The sequence below is a fragment of the Schistocerca cancellata genome, chromosome 1 (assembly GCF_023864275.1).
Source record: "Schistocerca cancellata isolate TAMUIC-IGC-003103 chromosome 1, iqSchCanc2.1, whole genome shotgun sequence".
Classification (NCBI taxonomy): domain Eukaryota; kingdom Metazoa; phylum Arthropoda; class Insecta; order Orthoptera; family Acrididae; genus Schistocerca; species Schistocerca cancellata.
In genome coordinates, this window is record NC_064626.1 from 81,399,448 (window position 1) to 81,421,590 (window position 22,143).

General features: G+C 40.2%; 1 protein-coding gene across 1 annotated transcript in view; it reads right to left on the reverse strand.

Moving 5' to 3' along the window:
- Positions 1-22,143, reverse strand: part of LOC126176519 (baculoviral IAP repeat-containing protein 6) — a 329,968-nt gene that overhangs the window by 204,952 nt on the left and 102,873 nt on the right. The window contains exons 17-23 of the mRNA XM_049924030.1: positions 20,122-20,427; positions 18,392-18,646; positions 12,436-12,586; positions 12,258-12,378; positions 10,585-10,737; positions 10,384-10,490; positions 5,635-5,937 (exon numbers count right to left, since the gene is read on the reverse strand). Of these exons, the coding sequence (XP_049779987.1) occupies positions 5,635-5,937; positions 10,384-10,490; positions 10,585-10,737; positions 12,258-12,378; positions 12,436-12,586; positions 18,392-18,646; positions 20,122-20,427 (1,396 nt within the window). The remainder of the gene's footprint in view (positions 1-5,634; positions 5,938-10,383; positions 10,491-10,584; positions 10,738-12,257; positions 12,379-12,435; positions 12,587-18,391; positions 18,647-20,121; positions 20,428-22,143) is intronic.

Genomic DNA, 22,143 nt, shown 5'->3' on the forward strand with positions numbered 1-22,143 from the left:
TCATCCGGACAGACAGATTGTCGGCTACATAGAATGCAACACAGTGGTTGCAGCTTAGCTTGTAAATCACATGACTGGTTTCACAGATAGCCCTGCCTTTGATGGGCTAGGTGATGTTAGTGACCAGACAGGAGTGGGTGGTAGTAGGAGGATGTGTGGGACAGGTCTTGCATCTAGGTCTATTACAGGGGTATGAGCCATGAGGTAAGGGATTGGGAGCAGGGGTTGTGTAAGGACAGAGAAGTATATTGTGCATGTTCAGTGGACGGCAGAATACCACTGTAGGAGGGGTGGGAAGGATAGTGGGCAGGGCATTTCTCATTCCAGGGCACAACGAGAGGTAATCAAAACCCTGGCTCCAGCCCCAGATGATACTGAGTTACGAGGGGAAAGCTCCTCTCTGGCCGGACTGTGGGACTTTGGAAAGATTTGTTTTTGTACAAGCTTGGGAGGATAATTACAGTCAGTGAAGGCTTCAGTGAGACCTTCAGTATATTTTGATAGGGACTGCTAGTCACTGCAGATGCAACAACCACAGGTGGCTTGGATGTACAGAAGGGACTTCTTGGTATGGAATGTGTGGCAGCTGTCTAAGTGAAGGTATTGCTGGTGGTTAGTAGGTTTGATATGGACGGAAGTACTGATTTAGCCATCTCTGAGGTAGAGGTCAACATCTAGGAAGGTGGCTTGTTGCATTGAGCAGGACCAGGTGAAGCAAATGGGGGAGAAGTTGTTGAGGTTCTGGAGGAATGCGGATAGGGTTCCTCACCTTCAATCCAGACAGCAGAGATGTCATGAATGAATCTGAACCAGGTGAGGGGTTTAGGATTCTTAGTTTTTAGGAAGAATTCCTCTAGATGGCCCATGAATAGGTTGGCATAGGATAGTGCCATGCGGGTGCCCATAGCCGTACCCTGGACTTTTTTGTAGGTAATGCCTTCAAAGGAGAAGTAATTGTGAGAGAGGATATAGTTGGTCATGGTGACTAGGAAGGAGGTTGCTGGTTTGGAATCCATAGGGTGTCTGGAAAGGTAGTGTTCAATAGCAGTAAGGCCATGGGTATTAGGAATGTTAATGTACAGGGAGGTGGCATCAACAGTGACGAGCAGGGCATCGTGTGGTAATGGGACAGGAACTGTGGAGAGTCGGTCGAGGAAAAGGTTGGTATCTTTTGTAATAGGTTGAAGGTGTTTGTCCATGAGAGCACAGATTCTCTCAATGGGGGCACAGTAACTGGCCACAATGGGTCGTCCTGGGTGGTTGGATTTATGACTTCAGGGAGCATGTGGAAGGTGGGAGTGTGGGGAGTGGTAGCGGTAAGTAGAGAAATTGACTGTGGGGACAGGTTCTGAGATGGGCCTAAGGATTTGAGTAGTGACTGGAGACCCTGCTGGATTACTGGAATGGTGTCACTGAGGCAAGGTTTGTAGGTGGAAGTATCTGACAGCTGACAGAGTCCTTCTGCCAGATAATTCTTGCAGTTCAAAATCAACGGTGGTAGGATTATAAGGTAGGATTATAAGGTCAAGATCAGTTTTTAGATAGTGGACTGTGGTTCTTTCGTGGAGGTAAGGTTAGTCTGCATGTTGAGGGATTTGGGGAATGATGGCGAGGCAAGGTTCGAGGTTAAGAAATTCTGGAAAGTTAACAGGGGGTGGTTTGGAGGCAGTGGGGGTGGATCACAGTTGGATACAGGAGTGAAGTGTATTTCACTCAGTGAAAACAGTGATATACATTCAATGAACTACTTTTGTACATTTATTTTGTAATTATTATGAACTGCATTTACAAATTTATTCTCCATCTCTGAAACTTCTATTTTCAAAATATAATTATTCTGTTCAAAACAGCTTAAATAAATGTGAAGGTAAAGGATGATGGTGTATATTTCAACAGAAAAGTTCTGCTTTTCTCCTTCGTCTTATAAGCAGGAGCCCTACAAATAAGTTGAAAAAGTGTATGACTTCTGGGTGATTGCAATAGTCACTGTGGCCCTACTGCAATCTATTAACATACTGGATTTATTCATTACCCACAGCCACTTAACATGACAGAATATTCTGAAGAAATACAGTGGATATTTTCCAAAGTGATGACATGCTAAAGTTATTCAGTGCATGCATTAACTACAATGATTCGCTTAAATTCAATTCTGGCAGTGACCATGTTCCTTTGGGAGATGCCAATGAGTTAATAAATATGATTCCATACACAGGCTCCAAAATACTCTACTTCCTATGAACGCTATTCCAAATTAAAACATCTTGAAGATGGCTTCATTTTTGATGAAAAAGGAATTTTTGATAACGACACCAGCAAGTTTTTGAACCACATGAAGAGACAAATATGTCAAGGCAGAGGTACATGAAACACTGGGTAGTGTTTCCACAGATTAGAACAAGTCACAGCTCACAGCAACTGGTTCTCGTTTTGACCCTAAGACGATGATGATGATGATGATCTCCGACAATACTGACATGACAAATAGTCTGTTAAATGCATATGGAATGCAATGTGAATATTATTACTAGTGTACAAATTCCTTCAGATTTTAATGGAAAAGCACAGCTCCAAGCCAACCAGAAATGTAGGTACTATCAAATAAACGCAGCCTATTAAACTTGATAACCCACTGTTGAGTCCTCCAACTACCCCTGCCGGACAGACATCCCTTCTAGCTCTTTTGTATTTTGGGTTGCATGCCCTGCACTTGAGGCTGCAAACAGAACAAGCCTCAGCGGCCATTCACAGGGGTTGCCTACAGCAGATAGACTACTTTGCCACACCCACCAGAGATGAAAACCCCAGATTACAATGACATTGCAGAGATCATTATCTCCAACAGTAGCAGCCAATCATGCGGTTCTGGTGTAGCAATCTGCACAGTGTTTACAACCTGTGATACGAGGGCTGCCAAGGCAGTTGCAATTCTACTCTGGATTGAATTTCAATTGCAGTTACAAAGTTAACAGCAAGTTCTGTAGATTATCGAGATGCGAGACTGGAAGACATTGTACTAATAAACTGACTTGTACTTGGCCTGATTTATTTGTGTAGTAGTTATAAAACACTGCATTGGCACTGTTGTTGATAGTGACACAGATCAACAGTAGTAAAGAGCATGATGCAACAGTGGTGCAGACAGTATTATGACTCAACACCTACGGTTCAGTCATTATTATGAAATGTATCAACTGCATTTCTTAAAGTACTTGGAAAATTTATGGACAGCCATGCAAGCAGTTAAACTTCAGTAGACATTATCTGGACCTCACTGGCAAGGTGTTTCAGGTAGCAAAGTTATTTCGTACACAGTACATTCCCTGTGTTTTCTATATTCTTGTGTTGTCTTCAGAATATCCAATGCTTATTTGGTGGACATGTTGCACTTGAGTTGTGACACTTGTGGTCTTATTATGTGCTTATGAATCCTCATTGTGCATTTTGCTGGTGGTCAATGCATCTGTGGAAAAACTGAATGTTACTAAGGACTTCTTGTTGCACAAGTTGGAGGACCAGGACCAACACACACACACACACACACACACACACACACACAGACATTCAGTAAATAACACCAGCGTTCCACCCATTTGATCAGAGACACGAACAGTGGGCCAGTCACATGGACAAACTTTAACAACATTTTATTGTACACAGAACTTAAGGTGATTTAACTAAACATGGATTTCTCGTCTAAGGCTGGTGCTTATGTGTATGGAATGGTCCAGCAACTTTTCCCAGATAGAGACCTGTGTGAATTTGGTTATTCAGATGTTAAGGACAAGTTAGGTGAATATTTTCAAAGTAAACTTCTGGATGTGGTCGCATACTGCAAATTTTATCATGCTTATAACAAGCCTGGCCAATCGTTTGAAGACTAGGATTCTGCATTGCAAGGCCTTACTCGCAATTGCCATTTCAAATGTGAAAACAAAGATTATGCTCTTTCCTATGCAGATAGTGCTGAGAGAGAGAGAGATGTTAACTGTTCGTGCTCCAGATGCAGAATAGTGGTTAATGGACAAATAATTCAATTTCACTAATTCATCTAAACCTCTTACCAACAGTGACACTTATGCTTTAATTGGGTCTCCAAAGTTGCTTAAGTTGCATGGAACTCTGAAAAGTTACAATAAGCAGACAGTGTAAATCAAAGGTCGTTGTCAAGTATAAAAACAATTGAGTGCAAGCTCTACTTTTAGTGACTCAACTGTTACAGAGGCCAGTATCTTGGGGCTAGATCCCTTTCAGTGCCTGGTTTCAGGGTTCATGATTGGGATGCCCACATCCGGGTCATGGATGTGGATTGGCCTTCTTCCCTGTCTGGGCCAGAGCCATGGAGCACACTCCATCTCCAATCCACTGGACCTCTCTAGGAATATAATTGGCTCATTCTGCAGCACACCCAAATGGGCTACCCCTACGTGGTACAGATTCACAAATGGGAACATCCATCACAGCTGGGTCATTGCAGTGGATTTTTGTTAGGGAAGGTCTTCCTTGTGCCATTGTGATGGGTCATGGTGTCCACTCTTATGACTTTAGAATTCATCTCCTCCTGTACAACCCAAGGTGTACAGCACAACAACACATTTAGAGATTAAGGAACAGCTGAACATTACCAATTTAATACGGATGACACCGCCTATAAGGCTCTACATCACTTTTGGAATTAGCTTGAATGCTTCTATCATTTTTGTGGCATTTGAAGAGTGTTATTAAAGCTTTCACTACTGAGTATGAATGGATGTTAGACTTGAGCTAGAATTTCAATTTGTGTATAGTGTAGCATGGCATAGTCTATTTTGATCCACATGCCACATTTTACCAGTTACGCAATGTTTGACTCTCTGCCACACAAAAGGAACTTTAAAAATGTTTGAGTGGCTATACAAAAGATAATAAAGAAATTTGGCTAAGAAATTATTGGTTTCAACACACTTAAAAAATACTGTATTTTAAAAAACATCTACTTTGATCTGTTCTCAACATAATGTTGCGAGCTGTGGTCACATGAAATGAAGTAATTCAACAGATACAGTGAGGAGTAGCTTAGTAATAGCATTATTCAACTTGTGTCGCTTTTAGGACATCCTACACATATCCAGTGTGTGACAACTATCTGACAACTTATTGGGCGATAATGAGTATTGTCAGCTGTCCAACAAATTCTGTACAATTCTGGGCATCTATGTATGAACAGATCTTTAATATACAATACATCTCAAGATCACATATACAAGGCCACTTCCTGCACATTTCCCACAAATATACTCTCATTTTCTGTACTTCCACTAGATTTTTATGTCTTTTTTAAAACTGAAAAATCCCTCAATCACAGTGTGACATGCAAATCTATAAGCAAAATTTGGATAGCTATCAATAAAATTTGATGAACATAAAGATAAAATTTCCTGGTGCAAAAGAATTTTTGTATAGGCATACAGGTGAAATGCTAAAACAGCTGACTGCAAAGACTAAAACAATGTCACAAAGGGAGAGTCTCCTAAATTAAATGAAAATGTGGGGTCAATTGAAGAAACAGGACTACATACTCTACCAAAGAATAAGAAAAGTATTTAAGAAATCAAATGTCACCTACTAATCAAATAATCTTGAAGAGATTCAAACCTTGTTAATATCCTGCTTATTTTCTGTCACATTCTCCTTTCTCATCCCATGTAAGAGTATTGGACCAGAAAATTCAGATGACTGCAGCGAGGAGGAGCTAGACCCATCATTCAAGCTTGAGGTGCTTGGCCCTACACTGCCCATGATACTAAATGACTTTGCCTTTGCCTTGACTTTTGCCAGTTCCTTATCCAATGCATAAAACATAAGTCCCAGTTTATGTTGAGTATCAGTAAGTTTCATTTCTGTAGGGATTGCTTGGTAAAAGGTATCATCTTTCTTCATATCTTCATAGAATGATATCTAATGGGAGAAAACATTAAGATAATAAAAGTTCCAAAACTTGGAAACATTATATGTACAGTGTCATCCAGTGACCTTCCTGTATTTATGCTTTGCAAATTATGAAAAAAATTACAGTACTTTTTACATAGGATTAAGATATCACATACTTGAAATTAAATTAAACCTTACTGCAATAAGATTAAGTAAACTGCAGATAATATATAATGTTTGCTCAAATATATTGTGGCAATCAGCAAACAAAACCACACACACACACACACACACACACACACACACACACAGTATTCTTATCTACTACAAATTCTCGTGTGGTTGAGACGAATTCAAAGAAAACAACTCATCTACAGTTTGCAGACAGTGATGTTCCAACTGAGCTCTTTGCCTCAAATAATTAAAAGCTTTAATGTGTCTGTGGTTTCTATTTATTCATTCCAATGATGTGGCAATCAACAGCTGATTGAAGATCACAGTTTGCCCATAAATTGTAGTGCAGTTCAAAACCTCTGTTAGGAGAGTAATGGTTGCAGAATGTAGGTGTCTAGATCCACACTCCACTCTATCACAAAGTTTATCCGTTCAGTGTGGAGAACACACTAGTAAATAATAAGAAGTACATGCCTTCATCATTTATACCCAAATCACCACACACTGCACCATTTGGAATATATTTTTGAGGATGAAAAGCAAAAAACATGACAAAGTTTGCAAAAATGTGTATGCCTTACATTCAGCTGCTAACAAAATGCAAATTCACACACAGAAATACCTGCTTTCTTTACTTACATTAAAATTATACTAACTTATCTTAGATACTTTTGACGTGTCAGTTCACTAATCTGAAACAGTTTGTAAATGTGTTTGCAAACTTGTCTGGCTTTATCACTGAAAGGAGAGTTCACTTAAGAAAATAGCAAAATCACAAGGAAACTGTGTGGCTGGTAAATCAGGTCAAAAAATCCAGTACTGCCAATAGATGAGTTTAAAAGTGAACAAAACTATTACTTAGCTTTTGGGAGTAGTAATTCCTTCTTCAGCAAGGAAAACGATAGGTAGCTAAAGCTTACAAAGGAAGGCTTGTCACTCACATTCTCGGATGACAGGGACCCACATGTTGTGGTTATGATGTTGCTGTAACAGGAGGGTTCCTCTCAACCTCAGGTCTCAACCTCAGGTCTCCAAACATTTCTCTTTCTTTTCTCACTGAGGAAGTAACGGTTCTAAAAGCCAAATAATAGTTTTCTTCTACTTTTAAATGTATCTACTGGTGGTACTAGAATGTCACCTCCTGAAGGTAAATACTGAAATTCATTCTGTGTATCTATCGCTCCAGCATTCCAAGTCAGGTGACAAAATATAACTAAGCTTAAGTAAAGCCATATCTCAACAAATTTATTTATATAATAAACGCCATGCATTAAAATGTAACCTGTAAATAACAGGTAACTGACGATGCACTACATCTTTATTGACTACGTTATAAAATAAACGTTACATGGAGTTTTCGCCATGTAAAATGAAGTTGCCATCTCGAACTTCCGATGACTTCCTCTTTCATCATCATCATCATCATCATCATCAGGATATTAGATTTCAATAGGTACTTTCGTCAGCCGAATTATATCATGAAGACGTCACAGAGCCACCATTTGCTACCAGAGATTACGTTACTGTATATGACTCAAAGGCAACAGAGAAATCATTGGAGTCTTCCACCATCTGATGAAATCAGTATCACTACCGATGCTCTTCAGTCAGACATAAACATAATCTCTTGTAGCATATTGAAGTTATATGATTTTGTGATGTTTCCACCGTGATGTAATTTGGCCTACTAAAGCATGTAATGACCTACTGAAATCTCATTTCATGATGGCGATGGAGGAAGTCAGCAAAAGCTCGATACTGATAAATCTAACGCGGGAAGAACTTCGTGAAGCATTTATTCAAGAATTTCACTGTAAAAAAACAACCATTTCAGGCTCAGTCTACTTATTTGAATGGCTATTAGTAGAGACACCTGTTTGTGGTGAAAATGTTTGCCTGATATTGTTATTTCTAGAAACCTGTTTTCAGTATATTTTTCACTATTTTCATCAATAATTTCACTAAATTTGATTTCCACTTTTCAGCATTAAAAACTAAAGCAAAAATCACTGATTGTTTATTTCTAGTGAAACATCTTTTATTTTTACATAAATTCATAAAGCTTGAAACTTATACATGTGACAAAAACACATATATCAATGCATAAATGTTTGGAAAACATTTATCGTGCCACTTTAATTAGCAGGGCCTAGCCTATGCACATAATCTACAAATCAGTCTGAGAAAGAGAGGAATACCACGACTTCCATAATATTGGGAGTCAGAGCTGTTCTCCTGGGAGTCACAGCTGTTCTCCTGCCAGACATTATATTACAATATGTCAAAAATGACCTCTCACTTACCAACATTACTGACTGGGATCCACAAAGCCATCACTGCAGCTTCCAACGAATGCCCATATCCTGATTTCAAGGAAAGAGTAGCAGCAATCACATCAACATCTCTACCTTCTCTTCAAGAACTAGCAACTAAATCCCTAAACACTGGATGTGGTATATTCTGATGTTGAAAGTTCTTGTAGAATGGAAATATCCTTATTAGTTGAGAGATTTCAAACCCGTCAAAAATAACCTTTCATTGCGTTTCTTGGATCAAACGATCTACCAATAGAAGAAATGACAATCTTTCCTGTGTCACACTTCACTTCATTAATTGATTCAGTTTCATTAGGCTTGTTCTACCTGTAGATTGGAACGTTAAATGTACTTGCATTTGCCTCAGCAGGTTTATCTGTGGCTATCTCGGGGCGAAATTGCATATTCCAGCAATTTAAAGCTCTTTGATACATCAGTACGCTTTAATGATATCATCGAGCTCTCTAATGTCAGCAGCAAATTGCAACATTTAGAGCAATCTTTGACAAGAAAATAGCTGGGCATTGATCTTTTTGTACTTCATTACAGCTCAGGACTTCCAAATAGTTCATACCAACACACTCATCTTCATCAGTTTCAACAAATTCTACTATTATCATTGAGATATTCTCCAAGGTACTCGGTACTTTTAAACCACGAGTTCCACCTGGTGACAACAGGATTATGGGAAATATTAGCTTTTGCGGGTTCATCTTCATATTACTGATTTAAAAATTGAATGTATGCATACTTTCTTTCTCGGGTATTAAGGAATGTGTGTTTTGGCTGCACAGCACAATGGTTAAAACCACCGAGTTTCACAGCCCATGCACTGCTCATCAAATTTAATTTATGAGCATAGCACTGCATGTGTACTAACCCTTATAAAACTAAAACCCTAATTACATTTATACCCATGTCCTTTCTCTGGCACTCAGTTCCCACAATGCAGTATATGCACATTAAGTATCTTTCTAATAATTAATTAATTAATTAATCACAAAAAATGTTTTCATGAAAATTCTTTTTCTTGAACAAAAGCTTGGCATATTAATAAACTGAAGCACAAGAGCAGATCATAAAATATAAGACTGGATGCCCCAGCAATCAGCAAAAATTTTCAACATGCAATATATTGCCAGATCAAAGAACGCACTGGATGTTGAATGTCTTACTTCCTTGCACAGGAAATGAAGTTAGCAATATTCGACACAAACTAAGATAGCAATATACATCAAAGTGGTGCATAATCAACTGCCATCAATATCCAGATTTCACTGCCAAAATTCAAATAGAATTTCCACCGTTAACTTTGTGATACGGTTCCACACATCTTCGTTGATTATTTCATGATTTTGCTTCAAAGTAAATAGTTTCATGTTTTAAGCCAAATTTGTAAAATTTTCATACAAATTTTGTAACTTTGCACTTTGCAAAAAACAAGTGCCTCTTACTACTACTCACATAAGTTAATTATAGTAATCATTTGAAACAAGCTCCTGTAAATTTCAAGGCAGGTGAACAATCTTGTAAACATTGAAGTTGCACAGTGTTTCAATTGGGAAAGCAGTTCTTAAATAGTTGTTAGCTGATTGTTTTGAACCATGGCATCATGAGTATGCTATGGTGGACAAAAAGTGTATAGGCCAATGTAGATGTTCTCAGAACTTAATGTCTATAATTGTATTAATAGGGTTTAGTGTTTTGTCTGTTTAAATGGTTAATTATAGAAAGCATTTGTAGAGGGACTAGGTAAGACAAAGGGGATCTTTGTTTCATCACATCAGATGCCTAATCGGTGCCACACAAAATGGCACAAGCTAATTTTTCTGGCTCTAAGAACTTACTAAACTATGGCATCTCTTGGTACACTGCAAGATTTTTGCAAGTTCTTAGTGGCAATAAACCTTCAACTGTGTGCACTGTTTCCCATATTTCACTTTAACCATGTTCAAGATTTTATTTATAACTAACTCATACTTACAAATTCATTGTCTGCCTTTTTAGTGCCACTGTTTGATACAATAAAGTTAGTAACATCAAAATTCCCCATATTTCCAGCGGGAATTGGCATTGTAAATCCAGATGAACCTGAAGAATAAAACAAACAACCAATGTTAAAGTTTTATTTCAGCTTTTATATCTGTTTTACTAAATTAAAAACAGGCTCTTCAGCAATACTTGCCTTGGTCTATTTTTTCCATTTTTGTACCATCACTTGCTGCGTGGCATGTGAAATGCAGAGGTTCCACTTCAAGCAGACCTTTCAAATAATGATTTGATGATAATCCCTTCAGCCGTAATTGTGTAAACTTCGAATCTGGTCCTTGACCTCCAACTATAAAAAAAGAGAGAAAATAATTACTCCATGAAGGGCTATGAAGCATAATACAACAAAGTTGGACTTGAATTTTGAATTACCTAGGAAAAAAAAAATTTTTTTTAAATTGGTCCTGTTGTTATAATTTCTTTTACTGGTCGTTTTCCAATAATGGCATTGTAGCATTTCAGAAAATTTAATATTAAATAACTGTACAATACCTCAGTCACCTGGTTTGTATTAGCAGCTGGCGATATAGTCAAATAACACTGAGGTATAGTTTACAGAACTGACAGTGACAACGAATCATTGGGAACAGGTCTGATTCAGACTCGGATATTTTTTGCTTTTTTCAGAGTCCTGGGTATGTAGCCAAACAAAGTTTCCTACACATCTTGTATTGTGCATTCACCTCTCAGCAGTCAGAAAATCAATAGGCTATTTTCCCACCTTAAAAATATGGTTTAGATTGTTGTTATTCTTTGATTATAACATTTATATAGCATTTACGGCCAATATTCTCACAAAATATCTGGTACAGGCGTCGAGATACTGGGGCAGCGTTGTTAGAGAGGCCATTGAAATTCACACCAATGACGACCTCATAAACCGTGACTGTGGCTATAATCTTAGCAAGGCTTGGGAACCAGCGATTGGGTTAATCAAGAGTAAATCGAGCAAACGTAAAGTTGTGATGACCACGGCGGACAGAGCCATCACACCGACGTCATCTCAGACGCCGTCGCAATCTGTTACACCGCGCGACTGTGGCACGGGGCGCGGACGGCGGAGGGAGTGCGTTGCGGGCGGAGGGTATTTAAATCGGCCGCCGCCGCGACCGAACCCAGTTCCCTCTGAGCAGCCATAGCGTACGGATCTCCGTGCCAGCATGTTCACAGGAGCTCAGTCCGTCAGTTCACCTGATGATGGCGACATGTATGATCGCCGTAATATTGTGCCCGTTGGACACTATAGACCGGCAGCACACCCGTGGATATTTTGATTATCAAATACGCCGGGAGAAACTCAAGAATCAAGACATAAGACGTCCAACTACCCCCCCCCCCCCCTCCACTCATGATGTTTCCCCAACGACTGATGTTGACCGCTCACATTAATGGTAGAGTTCACGAAAATGGCGCACCACTCTCTTCACAGATGAAAATGGTTTTGTTTGTAAAGCGACTATAGTGAACATGTTTCAATTTCAACTGAAATTATAGCCCATTACTGACCACCAAGCAATCCAATTACCCTACACTGTTTGGCCTTACAAGGATAGTTTTGTAAAGGAATATTCTTTAACAGCTAACAATTCAGCATATGAAGTGACCTCAAGAATGTCACTTCAACTTCAAGAACTGCATTCATGATTTTTGGAGTGTACATTCATAATCATTAACCAATCCCTAATTAAGTGCATGATATATTGCTGTTCCATGTAATTATATTCTGTATTTTGCTGCACCTCTCTGATAATTCTGTGAAATAGGAATAACACACAGTACATAATACGAATTCAGCTCTGAATTAATTACCTGACGTCGTAAGCAGCTCTCGCAAATCCAGAACATCTGCTGAGAATGCAGCTGCTGAGGCTGCTGGAGTGCTGGCAGATGAAGTACCACCACCACCGCCTCCTCCTGCTCCACCGCCACCTCCAGCCCCACCACCATTTCCTCCACTGCCTCCGCCACCACCTCCACTTCCTGCACCTCCACCGCCACCACCATTTCCACCTACAGCATTGCCCATTTCACCACTCACAACTGTAGCATAAGTGATTGGTACTGACGAAAATTTAGCAGGTGGTGGTGGTTCTGTGTCAAACAATTCTGGTTCAAATGGTGTGCTATAGAGCCCAAACCTAGGAGGACAGAAAAAAATTAACAAAGGTAAATACAATGAGTCGTACTAAAATTTTTAATTAACTAATCACCAAGAGAAACTACTGCCAGCCATTAAAGTGCAATTTTTAACATGTAATTCTTCAGGCTTTTCCAGTGATCTGTCAACATCTCGAGGTGTCACGTATTCTGCTAGATATCAGTGTCATTTGTACACAATTTATCAGGTGTTACATGACACTCCTCATCGAGTGGACATGTCCAGTCTTTACACCTAAGACCTTCCTTCTCCATGGTTGGTTCCAGGGATTTCCTTCTCAGTCCGCTCCCACAAGTGTCCTTTGGCGTTCCCTCTTCGATCTGTTGCACCAGGCCAGTGCTGGCATTCTGTTTTCGGTCCAGTGTGGTTCTAGGTGTTTCCCTTGCAGTCCATTCCCACTAGAAGCATCCTGCAACATTCCAATTTCAATCTGGTGCAACTGGTACTCTGTCTGGTGTCTGTTCCCCATGTCCGCACTCCCAGGTCCTCTTTTTGTGGAGTTCTACTGCTGCCACTGTTGCATTCTCAGCACAACTTGAGTGTAGGATCCAAGACTCTATTGAGTCAGTACCAGAGTCATGATTCAACAGGTTTTCTGTCACCTTTATCTCTACAGACTCTCTTATAACACTGGCCCTATATCTGTGGGGTGTGTATGAGAAACCTGGTTTCATCGACGTTCATGGAATGATTGATTTCCAGACAGTGTTTGGAAATGGCTGATTTAGTTGCCTGTGATAGTTAGGTGTGCCTCTGATGTCCTTTGCATCTGACGCCCCCTGGCCTAGTTGATTGAGCAATGTACAACATGCCACATTGACAAAGTATATCATAAATTCAAACAATGCAAACACCAGGTTGGAATATCAACAATCTCAGAAAAGATGATTGTTACTTACCGGAAAGACGACATTAAGTTGCAGACACGCAATTAAAAGACACTCACACACAAGCTTCTGGCCACAGCTTCATCGGAAAGAGAAACAGAAACACACACCATTCATTCACACGAGCAAGCCAACTCTGGCAGCTCACACTAGAACGCAATTATCATGTGGAATGGGAGCAGCAGTCTGGACGGGGTGTGGAGTGGGAAGGATAATAATGTAAGGGTGGAGGGAGAGAGAAATGCTGTCTGGTGGAGTGTACAGGGATTAGAATGTAAGTAAGTGCAGCATCAGGAGGTTGTGGTGGGAAAGGGAGGTGGGGAAATGGAGTGAAAAAGGAGAGGAATGGGGAAAGATGGGCGGGTGCATTGGCAGAAGGGTGGCAAACAAAGAGGGTAAGAGACAAGAATGAGGGGAGGTGATAGGACAGAGATGGTGGAAACCGTTGGGCGAAGGATGTGAGGACAGTAAGTTACTGTAGGTTGAGAGAATTATGGGAATGGAGCAAGTGTTGTAACATAATTCCATCTGCATAATCCAAAAAAGCTGGTTGTGGAGGAAAGGATCCAGAATATCCATGTTGTGCAGCAACCACTGAAATCAAGCAAGTTATGTTTAGCTGCATGTTGTGCCACAGGATGATTTACTTTGCCCTTGGCCATAATTTGGCAGTGGCCATTTGTCCTGGTGGACATCTGGTTGGTAGTCACAGCGATATAAAAAAAGCTGTGTAATAATTGCAGCAGAACTGGTATAGGATGGAAATAGGAAGTGCTGGGTGGGGGGATTGGGCAGGTCTTGCACTGTGTTTTCCACAGGGATATGACCCTTGTTGCAAATGGTTGGGATTGGGAGCAGCATAGGGGTGGACTAGGATGCTGTCGAGGTTGAGTGGGCAATGGAACAACACTTTATGAGGGGTTGTAGGGGTTTTGGATAGGATGTCTCCATTTCAGGGCATGATGATAGGTAATCAAAACCCTGGTGGAGGACGCTACCAGAGTGGTATTTGGTGACAAATGGGGCATTCCTTTGTGGCTGGTTCTTCAGGGTGGTGGGAGGATTTGGGGTGTGAGGGGAAATGGCATGCAGACTAGGTCTGGTGGATAGTGCCTGTCTGTGAAGACCTTGGTGAGACCCTCAGCATACAGGGCAAGGGAATTCACATCAGTGCAGATACAATGTCCCCACGCGGTTAGACTGAATGGGAGGGATTTTTTGGTGTGGAGGGGATGACAGCTGTTGAAATGCAGGTACTGTTGGTGGTTGGTGGCTTTCATGTGAGCAGAGGCGAGGACAATGTCATCAGAGTGGAGGAAGTCCATGTCCAGGAAGGTGGCGCTTTGGGTGAGGAACACCAAGTGATCCTCCCCTCCACCACCAATTTTTACAAACTGCTGCGGAGATAGGAGTAATCCTTTCAAACCGTTCTCCCTCCTGTAATCATCTCAGCCTCAACCTAAGGTAATACATTGTCCCCGCATCCTCCACCAAACAGTTTCCACTCCCTTGACCCATCACCTACTCCTCATTCTTATCTCCCACCCTCTTTGATTGCTGCCCTGTGCCAATGCACCTGTTCATCTTTCCCCACTCCTATCCTTTTTCATTCCATTTTTTCTACCTCCCTGCCCCACAACCTCCTGACGCTGAGCCTGTTGGCATTCTAGTCCCTGCACTTTCCACCAGACAGCATTACTTTCTCTATCCGCCCATACAATGCTAACCTTTCCTCTTCCCTGCCCCCTCCGGACTGCTGCTAGCATTCCGCGTGATAGTTGCATTCTGGTCCGTGATAATGGAGTTGGTTGTCATGTGTGCATGAGATGTGTGTGCGTATGTCAATGAATGCTGTGTTTCTGTTTCTGAAGAAGAACATGGCCAAAGCTTATGTGTAAGTGTCTTTTACTTTTACTTGTCTTCAACTCAACATGACATCTGAACAGTAAGTAGTAATCTATCTATCCCAATATTATTTCATAAATTCCTTGTTTTTTGTAGTCTACAGGTCATTTTCACATTTCCCAGTAGTCCTCTTATTTCGGTAGGTGGACAGAACACTCACTATGTTACGCTTCCTGAGAATGCTGCTGAGTTTGGCACAAACAGAGTCCACACAGGGCAGGTATGCCACCTCTTTGCTTCGCCTTGCTCTTCTTCTAGACTGTATGGTGGAGTGGCTGGTTGAAGGGCCTTCTGAATCTGTTTGGCCGTGCATCCATTTCTGCAGAACACTTATCTTAGATGCTATATTCCTGCTGCCAAAGTACTTTGGTCTGATAAGTTGTGTACATTGTGGACCAATGTCTTCAGAACTCCATTCTTCTGTGCTGTGTGATGACAGCTGCTGGCTGTAGGTTTGCAATACATCTGGCTATACATCTGGTCTTCTTTTGAGAAGTACATGCAGAAATGGCAGCTGGTCATCATTTTCCAGTTCCATAGTGAACTTAGTATTTGAATGGCATGAGTTAAGGTATTCCAGAAACTCACTGAGTATATCCTGAGTGAGACCAGATCACAAAGGTATCATCCACATACCTGAAGAAGCAAGTGGGTTTGTATATAGCCAGCTCTAATGCTACCTCCTCAAATATCTCCATGAATATATTGGCAACCATTGGAGACAGAAGGCTGCCCATGGGCACATCTTCTGTCTGTTCATAATATTGGCACTCGCACAGAAAATAAGCTTCTGTCGCACATGGACAGGTGTACTGGACAGAAGACAAAACTTTAGCACTTGGCCGGGTGCACCAAACCGAAGAGGGAATGTGTAAGAACACTTCTAGAGGGAGCAGAACATAGAGGGAAATGTTAGAACCACACTGGACCAAAAACAGAACATTGACAGTGTGCAGGACTGAAGACAGACTGCCAGTGTTCAGCCTGGCACAGTTGGCTGAAGAGGGCATGCTTAAGAAAGCTTCTAGTGGGAGTGGACTGCAGAGGAAACACCTAGAAATGTCCTGGACTGACAATGGAACTTCAACGTGCGGAATGGTGTGCAGGACCACAGAAGGAATGTGTACGAATGCTTCTAGTAGGAGCAGACTAAAAACACAATGCTTGGAACCGACAGAGGAGGGAGGTGACTTTAGGTATAAATAACGGACCCGTTCCACTCAAAAATTAGTCTCAAGTCACACCCAATGAAGATAATGAGTCATTATGTCAAAATGTTGTGCACAAATGATGCTCCTATACAGCAGAATACCCAATACATTAAACAAGGACACACAACTTGTAGAGGACTGTTGACAGGACACTTTCAACTTCAATACTCTCAATAGAGCTCTAAAATTGTGAAGTTTTTAACTGTAGCAAAGCTAAGTAAAATCTCAATATTTCAATGACTGCCTCCACTGAGATCTTCAGGACCAATTCATTTAAAGTCTACTTCCATCAACACAATGCCATACCATCATCAGTCGTGAAGATAGCATTACATTAGCAGCCATAAATGACGAAACCAGATTATTAAAACCAAGAAGTACAGAATGTTATATAGCTATGACAGGAAGATTTTGCGGAAATAATAATGCAAAACGTACACAAAATTGGCAGTTTTCAGCAACGAGGAGTTTTATGAAATGTTGCAAAATTTTCCAGCACAAAAATGTTATGTATCTCAGACTAGGCATTTACTCAAGCCCATAACTGATAGTTACTGAAATCTGAAATTAAATTTTGACTTCGTTTCTCCTCAAGGCTAAGGTACCTGTATAATCTTATAATGACACTTCATTTCCCATGTACCACACTATGATGTGGCAACAAAAGAAAACACTTTACTTCCAACATCAAATTTCCCAAATTTTGAATATAGCATACGAAAAAGTGACACATATTGTAGACATCTTCTATGTGCTGTGTTAATTAAACTGCATACTTTATTAGTACACAAGTATCAGTAAGAAAACTGCCAAATACAGCATCTTTTGCAAACACATATCATGTTCTCTGCTTGGTTTACTTGTATCAACTAATCGCGATATATGACATGTGATGTCAGACAGAAAAATCGTGCTGCACAAATAGTACAACTGATTGCTTCTTAAGGAATCATATTCATTGGTTTTGCCAACTCACGATCAACATAACACCCACAGCAAAGTAAAAATAATATTGGAGCAAACAATCACAGTAATCTGTTGTACTGCCAGAAACATGTTTGCACGGCATTCTCTACTGTGATTCACCGAAAGGAACAAACCAAGCACGTGCCATACTGATTTATGTGTGTACTATGAAAATATGCAATTTAATTGATGCCACATTGTTTGTGGTACAAGTTGCTGCATGAAAACATTGAGGAAGGCACTGTTGCTGAATAAAACTAATATCTCTCTTCCAAATTAAAATATTTCTTCATTACTGTGGGAAAAGGAATGTTTGGTGATGAAACCAACATGCTGCTGAAAACATGGTGAGCAAACTGCTTCGGGCAAGGGTGAAGGATAAAACTAAAACACACCGGATTGCGCCTTCAAATTAGGCTAACAACTCTTACGGCCTCAGATCTTTGCATGTCATGTGTTCGCAGGCCCCAGGTGCTTCAAAAATAAGCAACCAGAAAATAATAATAAAAGACACCAAACACAGAATCTGGCAAAAATAACACAGAAACTGCCATAAAGTGATTTTTTTTCTGCCTCTGTGTATTGCTACTGATTTGACCGAAATGTGATCTCACAAGAAAATCAAAGCTTTTAATCTGAGAATGCCAGTGCAGAGGAATTCTCGCAATTATTATTTTGTTGAATACTCTTATAACAATACAATGGGTTTAAAACTGCTTGTCTTAAAATTTTCCTTTATTGGCAATGGTTAATATTCATAGTATATTTTACTTTTTAGACTGGGAGTGTTACAGTGACTTTCCAAAATAAACAAACCTGGTACGAAGCAAGAGATGGAAAGGATTTGTGCGGGTGTTCATCTCCTGTGCCACTTGCTGGAGCAGAGTGACGCATTGTTGGGCAGCGGCTCCAGTGTTATCAAAGGGTAACACTCTTGTCAGTAACAACAGGAACCAGCGGAGTGCTCCTGCAGTCTGACAGCAGCTTATGACAGGTAACCAGTCTATAAGTGCTTGTAATACTGATGTGTCAAACCTTGCATTTCCACCATCAGAAGCATTTTTCATACCTCTGGAAAAAGAAGTCAATATTTTATAGACAAATAAATAAAATAACAAACAATGCATCACGCATTACCCTGCTGAGAATGAGAGAGAGAGAGAGAGAGAGAGAGAGAGAGAGAGAGAGAGACTAAATTTACACACAGCAAAAGATAACATGATGTTGATCCAAGTATGAGATACCACGAATTTTGAGACAAAGGTCAAAGGAAAAATGTCAACATGTAAAAACGACCTGTTTTCCATTATTTTATTATACTAGTGATTTTTCCTTATTCCAACACATGTAGTAACTTTCATTTGTCATTTTTGTTTTTCTCTTATTAATTACTAATGGAGCTATTTCTAATTGCACAGGTATAAAAGTGCATAAGCAGTCTTGTGTTGTAGCCTACAGCACATGCAAAAGTTTCATCTGTTTGCTATAAAGCAAGGACATATTAAAGAGTTTTAAAACAGTACACGAGCAATGCACAGAAGCCAACAAACGCACTAACAGTGCTACAAAGAAAATAAGACAGTACACAGAAAGTAACTTTTTGTACTATATATTTAGCGTTAGTATACACAATTCTACACATACAGAAACAAGTTCTGTTTCTCTAATAATGAAAAAATTGAATACTTCAACTCATAAAGAGACCAGATCACAAATCTCTTTCACTTGTTACATTATCATTCACATTATGTTTACACCACTTGTAGAACATGTCTGACAGTATCTACATTATTTTAAATTACAATACTAAACAAGTCCTGCCAGTATTTCTCCATCCTTTCACTGACTCCTCTGTTCTGCCCTTCTGCGAAGAAACTCTTTTCTTTACTGGCTCCTCCCCAATCTTACATAATCATCTATTACTTAAATTTCTCTCTTTTGAATACAGCCTCCTCTTCAACTCTTACCTTGGTAAGAACAGGTCATAATCCTTAAACCATTTTTGCTCCGTTTTAAAAGGCTGAAAATTCTTTTTGTTAGTCTAGTGTTCTACATTCTTACAAAATGTCTTTGTAACTCGAACGTTATTTTCTTCCTCTCTCCTATGGCTAATCTCTCTGGTACAGTACTACATGAGTCCCAGCAAGTCTCTCACTGTGCCCCGCATTTCATATGAAGAGCCAGAAATGAGTTTGGGATGGAATCAATATCAAACTTCTGCACCTCCAGTCCGATAATCATCCCTAAAGCCAACAAGTTACGACATTTCCAAATTATTTTAACAAATAACACCTTCTACAGTACTAAAAATTGTTATCGTGTGTAAAAAGTTTGTGACAAAACAACTGAGAATATAAGATATGTGCCCCTTTCTGTGAGGGAATGATTAATTCTCATTCTCAACCAACTGTGAATGATATCTGCAAGCCAAAAAACTTATCTATCTGAAACTAAACAACTATTAATCAATCATTCACACTAATCAAAAGCCACAAACAAAATGTTGTATTGCAGACACTTAACACCAAGCTGGAATGAATACTTACTCGCTGCAAATGATAATCAACTTCACACATTTGCGCGCAACGCTGCGCCCAGAAAGTAAGAGGCAGTTCTGTACCAATCGGCTAAGGTACTTTTCAACCATATACACAAACTCCAGTTGCTGGGTGTGGCTTTCAATTCTTCCACGGGCGCTCCGCAACCTTGACAGTCGCACAGATGCTACCCATGCCAGTACATCTAGAGCTAAGCCTTGAGCAGTAGTCGTCCGATCTGGGCCCTCGAGGAACACAACATGCAGAAGTCGCTCCACAAATTGATTTGATTCCAGCATTGCACAGCGCTGACTCCTGCAAAATGTTAGACAGCAAGGAAAAAGAAAATCAACATGACTAATTCAATTATTTGTACATATGGAGCAGTTGTTATAATTTTGTGATTGGCAGTCAGGTGGACAGTAAACTAGGATTACCAAATGGAGCACAGTGCATTAATTCTATTGAATTCTCACTGTCACTTCTACTGCTGAGAAACTGGAACGAAGAGCAGTCACATGTCATCAGACAACATGTAGTGAATGGATTATAATAGGGACGGAACTGAAAAATGTGTCATCTATTTTTGGCAAAATTCACTTCCATTTTTTGCAAAATTCATGCCTATTTTTGTTGAAATTCACATCTTTTTTTTAAATGATTAGATGCACAAATTTAAAAGGTTGTCACACTAAATGAGTAACAATAAACAAAGCCTCAGGCCTTTGAAATTTACAGTTAGCAAAAAAAGTTTTGATTGCGAACTTTGTGACTGCTTTTGCAAAGTCAACAACACCTTTTTCTTCCAAAAATGACCTGTTTTCTTCAATTGGCTGTACTTTGGCTCCTCTTTGCAAGTGCAGGGCAGCAGGTACTCACTTTCATATTGTTTTCGTGCTTACTGTCAGCAAGTACTTGTATCAGTACCTGGATTGTTTCCAGCTCATGTCTTTATTCTCATCTGTTGTTCACTTGTTTGTGGAAGAAAAATAAACTTTGGTTCATTGTGGATATGCTGTTGTTTACATCTTACAGTATTATACAATTGATGACGAGGTTGGTTTTCCCTTCCGCATACTCAGTCTATTTGGTTGTTCCTTTGGTTCTTCTGCCCATGGAGGCAGTGCTCCTTGAGCAACAATAGGCTCTTACAGTTGCTATAATGAACTTATCGGCCACATTGACTACTCAAGCTTCCACACATTGGCATACTCACCACCCATTCCCCTTATGACAATGCTGCTGAAAACGTGGAGGCAAGTGGCTTCCATAAAACTTCCTCACTTTTGCTGTGATTGATGCAAACATGTGTGAGGCTTTGTACATTTCTTATATTTCTCCACAGATCAACCAGTTGTTGTCCCAGTTACCCCCACTCCAGGAATCTGAGTCACTTATTTGACGAAATGTGTAGGTTGTTGTAAAATTGTCACTGTAAATGCTGGCATGTCATTGCAACACATGTAGCATTCTCTCATCATTATAACAGCCCCACCAATCCTATAGGACTTGTGTGGCCAAACCAACACTCATCATGATTCCTATGCAGATTCTATGGCCTGTGCACCAACATTTGGTTGGCTCCTGACAAAGAGGTGTATCAACACTCACCACAGTGTGAGATCCATCTCTGGTTGAAGCATTAAATATCTATTACTGCTGGTGACCAGACCCAGGCTTGGTGTGAGATCACCATGATGGCTCCTGTTCCTGGTCACCAGGCATCAGTCAGTTCTCGGGAGGGGGGATCAGGGACGACATGGCAACCATAGAAACAGGGCTCTCTGAGACACACTGGGCAGAAACATACCAAACAACCACAACAACAACAGCAGCAGCAGCAACGGCAGCACTCTGCACTTCCTTCTTATCTATACTGTTTTGTGTAACATGACAAGGTCGTGTGCCCTAAGCACTGAGCAACTTGCAAGAACAGTAGGAAAAAAGAAGGACATATAGTGTCTGTATGCCATTCCCAACACCCTCCTGTGAACATGGACAGGGATGTCAACTGTGTGTCTTCAGTGCTTA